The sequence below is a fragment of the Lolium perenne genome, chromosome 1, assembly GCF_019359855.2.
Source record: "Lolium perenne isolate Kyuss_39 chromosome 1, Kyuss_2.0, whole genome shotgun sequence".
Classification (NCBI taxonomy): Eukaryota; Viridiplantae; Streptophyta; class Magnoliopsida; order Poales; family Poaceae; genus Lolium; species Lolium perenne.
The window spans coordinates 138,201,297-138,215,227 of NC_067244.2; the positions used below are offsets into that span (position 1 = coordinate 138,201,297).

The following is a 13,931-nucleotide window of genomic DNA, read 5'->3' on the forward strand; positions in this document are numbered from 1 at the left end:
AAACCTAGCCCAACTAGGACTCCCACCCAAAGGTGGGATTCCCACCTCCCATGTGGGGGTGGCCGGCCCCCTATGGTGGAGTCCACTTGGGACTCCACCCCCACTAGGGCTGGCCGGCCATGGAGGTGGAGTCCCTTGTGGACTCCACCTTCCTTGGTGGTTTCTTCCGGACTTTTCTAGAACCTTCTAGAACCTTCCATAGAACCTTCCGCGACATTTTATTCACATAAAATGACATCCTATATATGAATCTTATTCTCCGGACCATTCCGGAACTCCTCGTGATGTCCGGGATCTCATCCGGGACTCCGAACAAATATTCGAACTCCATTCCATAATTCAAGTGCTACCATTTCAACATCCAACTTTAAGTGTGTCACCCTACGGTTCGAGAACTATGCGGACATGGTTGAGTACTCACTCCGACCAATAACCAATAGCGGGATCTGGAGATCCATAATGGCTCCCACATATTCAACGATGACTTTAGTGATCGAATGAACCATTCACATAAATTACCAATTCCCTTTGTCTCACGATATTTTACTTGTCCGAGGTTTGATCTTCGGTATCACTCTATACCTTGTTCAACCTCGTCTCCTGACAAGTACTCTTTACTCGTACCGTGGTATGTGGTCTCTTATGAACTCTTTCATATGCTTGCAAGACATTAGACGACATTCCACCGAGAGGGCCCAGAGTATATCTATCCGTCATCGGGATGGACAAATCCCACTGTTGATCCATATGCCTCAACTCATACTTTCCGGATACTTAATCCCACCTTTATAGCCACCCATTTACGCAGTGGTGTTTGGTGTAATCAAAGTACCTTTCCGGTATAAGTGATTTACATGATCTCATGGTCATAAGGACTAGGTAACTATGTATCGAAAGCTTATAGCAAATAACTTAATGACGAGATCTTATGCTACGCTTAATTAGGTGTATCCATTATATCATTCACACAATGACATAACCTTGTTATTAATAACATCCAATGTTCATGATTATGAAACTAATCATCCATTAATCAACAAGCTAGTTTAAGAGGCATACTAGGGACTTCTTGTTTGTCTACATATCACACATGTACTAATGTTTCGGTTAATACAATTCTAGCATGATATATAAACATTTATCATAAATATAAAGATATAAATAATAACCACTTTATTATTGCCTCTAGGGCATATCTCCTTCATATGAAGCAATAAAAATATAGTGAACAGAAACATGACCTGATATTTTTATTGATGAAGAAGGGGATGCCTTGGGCATCCCCAAGCTTTGACGCTTGTACTTCTTGAATATATCTTGGGGTGACATGAGCATCCCCAAGCTTGAGCTTTTGTCCATTCTTCATCTCATCTCATCATTCTTCTTTCCTACACTTGAAAACTTCCTTCATACAAAACTCATCACAAATCTCATTAGCAGCATTAGTGCAATGATAATATTAATCAAATCTACAAAGTTCAGTGTGACATATGAAAAGCATTAGCTACTGTAGCACAACTTCAATAAGGTTCTTTGATCAAGAGAACTCAAAAAGGTGGGCAAAAAGATGCAAATGCAAAACAGTGCAAGAATCTGTCAAAACAGAACAGTTCGTAAAAATTGATGTGACGCATCTCGCCGCCCTTGTCAGGGAAGAACACATCGTTGGGCCACCAACCTCGTAACAACACCAACCTGTCAAATTTGTAGGTGCAGCCATGAGAGGTTGCAGCCGCGAGACATAGAAAACCTTAAGCCCACCATTCCGAACGAAATAGGGGACGAGGCCATCGGCTCAGTGGCGCCGCCGGGGTGAGGGAGAGACTGAAGCCACCTTATTGAGCGCAGCACAAACCTCACCAAACTGGCTTACTAGACAAAGACAAGACCATAGACCTATGGTGGAACAACTGCGCTGCGGTAGAACAAGGACCCCCCCCCCCCTCTCCAGCCATCGAAGTAGCAGAAGAAGGGAAGGAGGGTATGAACCGCCCACTTCGCTGGCGCCTAAGGGAAGAGACACGAACCGTTCAGGCAACTTCTGTGCAATAGAAGTATATCGGTTTGTGGCGTTCTGTCGTGTTAGTTTTAGTGTTAAAAGAAATGTCGATGCACCGGGCTGACAGCATCTACCCGTGTGTCTCTGTCCATCTACTTCTTTACGGATAAATAGCACAAAACACCAAATTTATTGGATATTTGTTGCAAGGAACTACTCAAAGATTACCCAGAGTATAACTTTATTTCTTTTGCGCAGAACTATACCTCTGGGTAACGTTGCGCTGCACCCAAATATCAGGTTTAGATTGTTTAACAGACTGCCTGACAAACGAGATCCATACATATGTCTCAAGATCGATCCAGATCCACCCAAAAAACCAAAAAAATACTAGATGATACAAGTCACTTCCTCCGTAGTCCCAGAGAAGTAGCCGAGGCGCGCATTTCGAGTTAGGCTGGATTTATCCCCACTGAGTTCTTAACACAAAATCTAGAAAAGCCTCCAGATCATGTAAATTTGCCCACCCAGCCGAAAAACAACAACAACAACAACAAAGTTGACAGAAAACCCAATCATGTTAGAGCAGGTCTAACAGACCCCGTAAAAGGGGCAAACCCGTATAATAACCGCCGGTTTGAGGGTTTCGGCTCTACCCGGCCGTCTAGCACGCCCCGTAAAAACGGCCCCCGAATCGTTTTTTGCTGTTTTCGAGTACGGGGCGGGTCCTCGCCCCCTACTTGTGCGGGGTGGGAGCGGGGATAGTGGGCGAAACCACTATCGCCCACTCCACTGCGCGGGAAGCATTTCGCTGAAGCCAACTGCCGCCGCCGCCGCCCGATCTCCTCCCCCGCGCCATTCCCGGCCGGATCCGGCCGCCATGGACCGTCCGCAAGAGCCGCCTACCGCCGGCGGTACACCTCCTTCGGGCGCGGTGGTTGATGTCCCTGTCGGAGGTCCGCCGGCCGCCGGCGTCGTGTCGGCCATGATCGCCTCCACCATCCCGTCGAAGAGGAAGAGGATCCCGAAGCAATTCTTCGAAGCGGCGGCGGCGGCCGCCGATTCAGCGGGCGAAGCGCCGCCGGCTGCCAAGAAGACCAAGGCCGCCGGGCCGAGGGGTGTGGCGCCGGCCAAGGTGCGGACCAAGGCAATCAGCCGCATCGGCCTCGCTCCTCCGCCGGCCTCCAAGGTCACGACCCCTCCTCCGTCCGTTCCGGCCGTTGCGCTGCCCGCGCCGCCCGCGCCGCCGCCAACCACCATCGACGTAGACAAGGTGTTCGATGGGGAGTCCACAACATCGTACATGGACATGCTCAACGATTCCGCGGTGAATTTGGATGCCGGTATCGGTGCATTCGATGGGGAGTGCAATGTTGAAGAGATTGATGAGGAGGAGGAGGATGAGGGTGACGAGGAGGAGGTGGTTGAGGTTGATCCGGCTGCCGCCGGTTCTTCGTCGACGCCGAAGCCACGCACGGCGAACTACAGCGAGATCGAGGACGTCATCTTGGTCCGTGCTTGGAGCAAGGTGGGGATGGATGCGTGCACCGGAGTGGACCAAGGCGGCAAGCGCTATTGGCAGCGCATTGAGGATCAGTACCACCAGCTGAAGCCTCGCACGAAGAGAGGGTCAAGGTAGAACTTGAAGCAGCTAGCTTCCGGGAGAAGTTGGATCAACTCATGAAGTCCAAGGAGGCATTGACGATGAAGACGTTGGAGACCAAGCTCCTCATCACCGACAAGAAGAGTGAGGTGAAGCTTGCCAAGGTGCAAGCAAGGAAGGAGCTTGACATGAGGATGATCAAAGCCAAAGAAGCCAAGGCCATGAAGGAGCTCTTGGCCGAGGAGAGGGAAATCATGATGATGCGCACGGACGGCATGGACGAGGATCAGCTGGCGTGGTGGAAGGAGACCAAGGCGGACATCATTGCGAGGAAGATGGCTGCGCGTCAAGCTCGTGATCAAGGTGAGTCTCCGGCGAGCGGTGGCTCCGGTGGCGATGGATCCCTTGATGGTTGATCACATTTGGGAACTTCCGTGGCTTGAACATTGCCTATGATCGCGTTGTGATGTTAAAACTATGAATTATGCATCATATATTTTGGATGTGCTATGTTTGATGTGAAATTGTTGTGCAAATTGGTGTCTAAAACCCTGTTTTGAGGGGCCGGAAACTCGGACGGGGTGGGGATACGGGCTCTGCTAGCTCGTCCGAGTTTTTGGCCGGTGAAATCCGGATACAGGGCCCTCTACTCGGCCTTTACGGGGCGAAAAAATACGGGACCTGTTAGACATGCTCTTAGCAGTAGCCGTCAGTCGCGGTCTCGTGATCCTGGAGCCAATCCTCCCGCAACCGTAGCATTACCTCTGCAAAGACCATCAAATCATGTAATTAGTGCACCACGACCCCCTATTTCCATTCCACCACATTCGCCAAAAAAAGAACACCCAAAAAAAAAGAGGAAGAAGAGAGAGTTAGGTGCTTATCTGAGTTGCTGTGATGGAGGCGGTGGCCACCACGGGGCCGGAGACGCCGAACCTGTCGACGCCGGCGACGCCGGGCACGCTGTCGTACGACCACAAGTCCATGCCGCGGTTCAAGTGCCTGCCGGTGGCGCCCAACGCCTCCGTCCTGGAGATCCCCGCGCCGGACGTCTCGCTCACCCGCAAGGTACGCCATGCACTGTGCGCATTGCGTGCTGCTCGCTCGCCGCCATGGATGGGTTTCCCCTGTTCTTCCCTCCTGCGTGGTTTCGTGTTCTCGAACTGGATTTCTCTTCTTTTCCGAAATTGTGCAGGAGACCTTTTTCTTTCAAGTAGGTAATGCATAATGACTAGTGCGTGATGGCACAATCCTCCAACTGGAAGTACGGTGACCTTGAGTCACTCGCATATGGAGCCGTTCGATGCAGCCCCGCATGTGTGCGCGACTCAAAACTCACCTGATTTACGTCAGCTAATAATACCAACCAACCCAAGTTTCATACTAATTTGGTTCTTCCGGATTTTTGTTAATAATAAAACACTTCTCTAGGTAAAATAGGTTTATGTGGAAATATTTTGGGGAGGGTTTATACAACCAATAGAACAAAAAAAGTGCAGGTTGATTTTTGTACTCCCTCTGTCTCAAGAAATTTGTCTTAAATTTATTAAAATTTAAATATATCTAGATGTTAAATAGTATTTAGATACATCTAAAATTTGATAAAATTGAGATAAATTCCATAAGACTGAGGGAGTAGATCAAGAAGGAGCTTTATACTTTAAAAGGTCAAGGAAAATAAAGTCTTCTTCGATTATATGAAAGATGGTATCGGGAAAGTTAAACAACTAGCCTGCCTGATTTTGAACTGTCCTGACATGCTTTGCAAGCTCACATGCTGCTCCATTCCGATTTTAGTGACGCTGCAATTACCAGCCAGTCTCCATAGTGAAATTGAATATTTGAAGATTATTTTGGGAAATCTAATTTGGCTCACGGGTGCATATGAACTCGTTGTGTGAAAATATATTTAAAGTGTCAAAAAATTCTAAAATAAAATTTTGCATCTATATCTAGAGATTCTATGTTCGCACATAAGTTTTCGGAAAAAAAGAATATTTTTTGTGTCTCGTGTAAAAAAAGATAAATTTTGATGCTCCAACAAGACTACATACATGACATTTTTTTGTACTTTTTATACATGCCAAATAAAATTTTATTTTTCCACGGAAACTTGTGTACGAACATAGAATGTCAAGATGTCCACCAAAAGTTTTATTTCAGAACTTTCTGATATTTTGAAATTTGTTTTTTAATTATTTTGTATAATAGGTGCAAATGCACCTATGAGCCAAAACACCACCTCCGATTATGTCTTACTATAATGTGTAATCTCTTAATACCGTCTTACTAGTGAGTGCAACATTTTACTGCCAAACTTCAGTGAACTCGATATTTTAAAAAAAATAAAAAAATATACTTTAAAGTTTGAGTTACACAAAACTGACAAAATTGTGGTTTTGAAAAAAAAACATATGTTTTTGAAAAAGCCAACACATATGTTTCGAAACTTCAGGGAAGTACAATGTGTCACACCACAACCGAAACAACCGCTAGATAATAGGTATCTGTGATACTGCATCAGTCCACTACCTTCCTCTTGCACATAAGCACAGTATGCATCATCCTATTGAACGACCTTGGTCGTCTCATACATTCAATTTAAGGGTAAATAAGGCCGGTGCATTTCCTTTGATAAAAAAATAAGAATAGTGAATGTCAACATGTTTTGTTCAGTGTGTCTGGTATTTATCTGATGAGAAAATAGTGTGTATGCAATCAATTTTGATGTGACGGATGGTGTGCAGATTGTAGTGTACGTTGTGTCACGCATTTACAAACTAGAATCTATTGTGAAAAGCATGTACCAACTACTTCCTCTATTTCTGAAAATAAGGACTATATTTTGAAAAGTCAAACAATGCATAATTTGACCAACGGTTTTAAAAAAACTACTTTTTCTGGTACATAAGACTAGCCCCAATGGGAGTATCATAAATAGTATCATGCATGCCATGTTGGCAAAAATCCGATGTGTCACATCAATTAATGAGCTGAGAGATGGGAGTAGTATCATAATATGATACCGTATCATGACACATAAATCTAGAAAACTTCATGACAAATACATCATGGACACATTTGCATTGAGATTCTACAAATCATAAAATATGACATAAGTATGATACCGTATTATAATACTATGCATTGTGGATGTGGTATCACAGACTAGTCTAGACTAGTCACAATGGGAAGTATCATATACTAGTATCATGCACATGATACTAGTATATGATATAATACCTACAATGCATAGTATCATGAATTAGTATCATAGTTGCATCATATTTAATGTTTTATAGAATCTCAATGCAAATATGTGTACATGATGTGTTTGCCACTGAAATTTTTAGTTTTACGTGCTATGATACCGTATCTACCTATGATACTACTCTCACCTCTCTCCTCATTAATTGATGTGCCACATCAGATTTTTGCCTACATAACATGCATGATACTACATATGATACTCTTATTGTGGCTAATAAGTGCTAGAAATTTAGTACTGTTAAGATAACTTTTGTACTAAGTTTCCGGCACTCATTATGGATCGAAGGGAGCACCAACAACCATAATGGTACATGGATATCGTATAATAATATTTTTCATGATTTATCTAGGTATATCGATTCTATATTGCATATGTGATTTCTATAGTTTACTTAAAAAAATATAGACCTTTTTTGCAGTATACCTTGTATGTATAATAGATGAAATTATAATTCTTGTAGTATACAGAGACATGGTGCATATTTTATTTAGAAAACTGGCAATGACACCGTTGATAAGAGGCCAAAATATATCTCACACATCCACTGAAGTTGAAGTGCAATTATTTCTGCAATAGTGTTCTTAGACGTGACATAGGAGGACTATATGTCATGTTTTGAAACTTTGAATTGGGATATCGCTCCATCCAGCCAGAATGACTCCAGCTACCCGTGAGCGACGAGAGTGGTTGCTTCCCTTTGACGTCTCGCTCCTCGGCGGCATGTCCAATCTGAATGTGTCCGCATAAAATTATTGGAAAAGATTGGTTTTCTAAAATAGGGAGGCGCCAAAAGCAACATAGTATTGACATGTGATTGTTGATACAGTAACAAATTGTCGTTCCAACTTTATATAGTGCTGGATGATCGAGCCTGCTAAATCTAAAAGTATAGACGCAACTTGACAATGCCTAGACAAAACTTTTATTTCCACTTCTTCAGCATTCGGTTGTGTTTGCTTGCGTGCACATAATCCTACTCCCTCCTTTTTTTTTTGGAGAGTTCAGTCGTTCTTTATTGATTAACAGAAAAAAAAAACTTGTACATAAATGTTAAAACCATCCGGTGGCTCCAGTAGCCACACTTGATGACTGCTAGCTAAGTTTACAAAACCCCTTGTCAGACGATGAGCCTCGCCATTTGAGCTTATATCTTCATGTTTGAACACCACTTTCTCGAACAAGGATGTCGTCTCATTGATCACTTGTGTGATCATACCATACACTCACATGTACGGCTGCTGGAGATTATTAATGACATCCAGACAGTCTGATGCCACATAGTCTAGAGAGATGCAAGTCTTGGGCCAACACTAGTGCCTCACGGCAAGTTAAAGCCTCAAGCGTGGCAGAGTGATCATGGTCTAGGATTGTGAGTGCCGAGGCACCCAGGGACACTCCTCCTTCAGACCATTGCAACTGTCCCGCCTAGACCAGTCTTCGTCATCGCCGCATCAATATTCATTAGGAGCAGGGGCGGAGCCTAGTGGGCTCACCCTGATGCACACACATCAGGGTCTAGAATTTTTTTTCCCTTGTATTTTAGACTAAAAAAGGCCCGGTGCATCACCTTAGCCCACTAAGAGTGCATCAGGAAGGCCCATTTTTCTTAGCATGAGGAAGCCTTGCTTGAAGAGGCATCAGGGTGAAAAGTAGTCCAACCCCGCCCCTGATTAGGAGCGGAGCTGCTATTTTAAGATCATCAAGAAAGTTGCGCACAAATAGGAACATCGATAGGGGACTTTGTTGTTCGCCTTCACGGATCCAGCACCTCCTTGCATACCAAATGTCCCATAAGGTAACTACCAATTCCACAAAAGTTGCATGCTCAAGCAAGCTGATCGTCGAGAAAATCCACTGCTTCGCTGATGGTTCCAATGTTAAGGTTCTGTGTGTTCTGTAACTTCCTCACTGACTAGAGCCCATACACATCTACATGGAGTGCAATCAATGAGTGAATGCCTCCATGAGTCATCCTCGCCACAAATCGAACACTTGTTCGAATCTGCCATGTGCCACCGGTGATGAACGTCTCCTGTCGGGAGGGGCTCGTGAGCTACGCGCCATAAGAAGACGCGAAGCTTTGACGGTACCTGAACTGACCACATTTTTTCCATACCTTTTCTTGTCCTACCAGATTCGAACCCCCAAACGGTGCTCGATCCAATCTTCCCTAGTTCTCTTTGTATGAACGAGAGGCGGTATACCAATTGCACAGACAATGCACCTGAGCGATCATAGTGCCACGCCCAGTCATCCTCATGGCGTCTAGTACTCAGCGGTATCTTGCAAATTTGTTCCACATCAGTAGGGAGGAACCACTCCTCTAATATCGACTTGTTCCGTGACCTAGAATCACCACTGGTAAAAGCACTCACCTAGGTTGGAGGATTCTCCTTCTTGCATCAGAGCGGACGCAACATGTAGTCACGCGGGATCCAACCCTGGTTCGAAGCATGTGTATTTGTGTCCGATCCAATCCTACGAATCAATCCTTGTATCATCACATCCCTCCTTTCAATCAGAGCTCGCCATATTTGTGGGAGGTGGAAACCAACCGTAGCCTCAAGGAATATTTGATGATGGAAATGAACAACCTTGAGAACACTTGCACTGGGCGTGTTTGGATTCTTGAGTATATGCCAAGCTTGCTTCGCAAGCATAGTAAGTTGAAGAATTCAATGTTACGGAACCCCAAGCCTGCTAAATCTAAAAGTATAGACGTACCTTTCTCTTTGACGTATAGACGTAACTTTACATTCCTAGACAAAAGTTTTCTTTCCGCTTATTCAGTATGTTCGATTGTGTTTGCTTACGTGCACCGCAACCCCCATGCACGGTATAGGCTGACCTGGTCGGCCTAGTTTGCGTGTTTTTTCTTATTCTTCATTTTTCTTTCTGTTTTGTGTTTTTCTATTTTTCGTTTTTTAGTTTCTTTTTGTTTTTGGTTTTCTTTTTCCTATTTTTACTTTTCAGATTCGAGAAATAACAAGATTTTAAAAGTTCAAATTTGAAAATTGTTTGAATTCAAAAATTGTTCAAATTTAGAAAATGTTTGAATTTTAAAAAAATGTTCAAATTTTGAAATTTCAAAATTGTTCAAACTTAACAAATGTTCAATTTTGAAAATACAAAAAAAAATTGGTCGGTGTAAAGCAGTTCCCGTTTAGTACCACCCCGCCTTTTTACAAGCAGAAAGCACATGCAAGACCCAGTTTCAAGCAGAAAAAACATGCAAGGCCCAGCTTGCGTCTCTGTACTAAGCTAATCTAATGAGACATGAGCAGCATGTTAACCAATGAATGGCATTTGTGCAGCTGGGCGCTGAGTTCGTGGGCACGTTCATCCTCATCTTCTTCGCGACGGCGGCGCCGATCGTGAACCAGAAGTACGGCGGCGCGATCTCGCCGTTCGGCAACGCGGCGTGCGCGGGGCTTGCCGTGACGACCATCATCCTGTCGACGGGGCACATCTCCGGCGCGCACCTGAACCCGTCGCTGACCATCGCGTTCGCGGCGCTCCGCCACTTCCCCTGGCTCCAGGTCCCCGCCTACGTGGCCGTCCAGGTGCTGGGCTCCATCTGCGCGAGCTTCGCGCTCAAGGGCATGTTCGACCCCTTCCTCTCCGGCGGCGTCACCGTCCCCGACGTCACCATCTCCAGCACCCAGGCCTTCTTCACCGAGTTCATCATCACCTTCAACCTCCTCTTTGTGGTCACCGCCGTCGCCACCGACACCCGAGCCGTGCGTCACTGACCGTCCACATCCTCTTCTCCACTCTCTTCAAGGATTCATCTGTAATTTCTTCCCGTTGTGGCATGCAGGTGGGTGAGCTCGCGGGGATCGCGGTGGGAGCAGCCGTGACGCTAAACATCCTTGTGGCCGGGTAAGCTCAACTTGCATGCGAATTGAGTTTCCGAGATAATCCTGTAGCATATCCTGACGCGTGTGTGCTTGTATGGCAGGCCGACGACGGGAGGGTCGATGAACCCTGTGAGGACACTGGGGCCGGCGGTGGCGGCGGGGAACTACAGCCAGCTGTGGATATACCTGGTGGCGCCGACACTGGGCGCGGTGGCTGGCGCCGGCGTGTACACGGCGGTCAAGCTCAGGGACGACAACGGCGAGACCCAGCGCCCGCAGCGCAGCTTCCGGCGCTGATCGATGCGCGCACACAACTCCGGTTGGTTTGCTGAATGCTGATCAACTCCTACTTACAATCCCTCTGGCGAGCTGCAGTTACTACATATACAGTACCACTGACGGTACGATCAGGTATGATCGGTCGATTACTACGGTTTCCACGTTTCCCGTGAGACTGCTTTCATATGTAATAAACCGAGAGTCGCTCTGCTTCGTTCAGAACGGCGTGGACTTGTGACTCGGTTAATTTGTGAAGAGTAAAGTCTAATTTAAACCTTGAACTTATAGTAGGTGTTTGGATCAAACCCTCAACTCTCAATCCCTGAAATCACCACCCTATACTCATCAATCCCAGTCAATCTAAACCCTGGACCTGTTGAGACTAATTTGGGGCACTGAAATCCTAGTCGGGATTACATGTGTATGTCATGTTCATCTCTCTCGTTGTGTATTTCCTTGTCTTCTCCCGAATCAATTCCCCTTTGCCGTTCTCGATCACCTCAATCAGCTCGTAGGCGGCGAGATCTCTGAAGTTTGTCCACCAATGGAGCAATAGTGGGCGGGCATCCAGCGGCGCTGCGTTTGACCTCGCGTCGGCGCCGTTCCTCGCGAGAGCTTCTACACGGAGGCCTCCCCATCCCTCATCTCCTCCCGATTCTCGCACTCCCAATCCTCCTCCGGCTCCGGTGGCAGCCATGACCACGGCGACCTCGTCGCTGTGAACCGCGCTTCTCTCGACTCCGCCACCTCCGACCGCGACGACCCTCCCCGCCTCCGGCTTGTCCACCTCCAGCTGGCGCCGCGTCCCCTCTCTGGCCTGCAGCCAAATGCGTCTCCGTTTACTCCATGTCTGACCAAATGCGTCTCCATGGACTCCATGTCTGACCGGAGCGGTGCTCGCGTCGTCCAAGAAATCAACCACGGAACAATTCCGTCGCCCCAGTCATCTATGCACGTGCGGTCAAGCCCAACTGCACCGCTCCTTACATCAACCTGCGTCCAGCACGAACGTCAGTAGGCGACAAGTTGGAGGGCATGGAGCAGCGCTGCAGGTTATGTGTTTGTGTTAGTGCCAATAGCATGGAGGGTGCGCGTGGAATCTATTTTCCTAGTTCATAAATATCTCCAACCAATTTGTAAGCAGGTTTGCCATATTGATGTTTATGCGGGAGTGTGGAGTTGAGAGAGAAATAGATGAAAGGGAGATGAACACGACATACAGTGAGTTAGAGGGCTATCCCGGCCAGGATTTCTCATTTCCTGTGCACCAAACTAGCCCGAACTAGTCCAGGGTTTAAATTGACCAGGATTTATAAGTACAGGGTGCTAGTTTCCGGGAATAAGAGTTCAAGGTTTGATTCCAACACCCTCTACTAATTCAAGGTTTAAAACAGACTTCACTCATTTGTGAACCATCTGCGGCGTTAGCCGTTCGGTCGTGTCGTGTCAGTTTTAGTGTCAAAATAAACGCCGATGCGCCGGCTGACGGGCATCAGGCCGCGTTAATGTACTGTACCAAAGAATCCTTTGATTAAGTCGTATACTGTATGTATGTATCCATCTACGGTTTCTCTTTCTTTACGGAGTAAATTGCACAAAACGTCAAATTTTGGAGCAAGGTACTAATTTATGAATTTTTTTCGTAGGACCATAACTTCTGGATAAACCGTTGCACTGCACCTAAGTACTGTATTAGGTTTAGCTAGTTTGACAGCATACTTGACAAGCGGAACTCGCACTGGTGTGGGGCTTGTGGCGGTTTGTGGCCATGTGAGCCCAGCGTTTACATCAGCTCGATCATGTGGAAGCCATCCGAGGTTGTATTCATACTGCATCGAATATTTAGCATACAACCCGCATGAGCAGTGATTGATTTTACGTGGAAAAGCATGGATATTTTGTGATGAAATTGGCACGTGAATGTTAAATGCACTTTGAGTGGCCAAACGACATAAGTGAATTCTTATGCTCTGCACGTAGGTCATATGTGTATCGTCTGTATTCATCTACTATTTCTCTTTTGTTAGTACATGGTGTTTGTTTGCATTTAATACCGCCATTCTGTGAAAAGAAATTCGGTTTTTTCACTTGACGAGCTACTAGTTACACTAGTAGTCTAACTCCAAATTCAAAGTATTTTACGGTACATTCTACTATTGATTTGTATATGGGTTGTTCTGAGCATCCTCCGGGGGGATCGGGAGCCTGCATGGAGCGCTTGACATGTGTCCATATCAATCTGAAAAGTTGTTAAATCGTTTCCCTACATCTCCTCCGCGCAAAGCCCGGCCGCAAAAATAAAACCTCGTTTTCCACATGGAGATCCCCCACATGGCTCGTGGTTTATGCTCTGGGTGCTGGCCAGAGGAGAACGTATCCCAAATATATGCACCAGCTACACCCGTGATTCCTTGACCATTGGATGAAAAAACAACAACTAAAATACACGCACAATCCGGGTAGTAGTTCTATTTGCAAGAACAACCTTGCTTCCGCTGTAAATCAACCCGCAGTTAGGTTTTATGGACTTCTGTGTCCTGCAATGTTTCCAAAACAGTCCTATAGGTTTGTTGTTATCAATCCGCATTCCTTCTCTTCTGAGATCCACATTATTTTGTCAATTTTCTGATAGTTCTATTCAGTTATGGTTTCATTAAATTTCAGAAAATAAACCCAGTTCAACTTGTACGAATCTTGTTGAAACAGGATGACCTTACATCCATAGTTTGTGGAACTTAGTTTGGCATACGAAACATGTTTTGTAGTCAAATCCCAATAAGCTGGAGCACTCATTGATTCTAATGAATAAAAAGGTCCTTCTTATAAATATGATAGCATTGAACTAATCTTGACTATACCTTCTACATCCGATGGTCCAGGAATCATAGGGGCAGCCGGTACATATATTTTCGTGGTGCA

General features: G+C 45.7%; 1 protein-coding gene across 1 annotated transcript; it reads left to right on the forward strand.

The window, feature by feature from the left end:
- The first annotated feature begins 4,409 nt into the window (after positions 1 to 4,409).
- LOC139829656 (aquaporin NIP3-1-like) lies at positions 4,410 to 11,261 on the forward strand. Its single transcript, XM_051336481.2, has 4 exons — positions 4,410 to 4,670; positions 10,188 to 10,613; positions 10,694 to 10,755; positions 10,835 to 11,261. Exons 1-4 carry the CDS (start codon positions 4,500 to 4,502, stop codon positions 11,028 to 11,030), a joined length of 855 nt encoding a protein of 284 aa, XP_051192441.1. The 5' UTR covers positions 4,410 to 4,499; the 3' UTR covers positions 11,031 to 11,261.
- Positions 11,262 to 13,931: the final 2,670 nt, after the last annotated feature.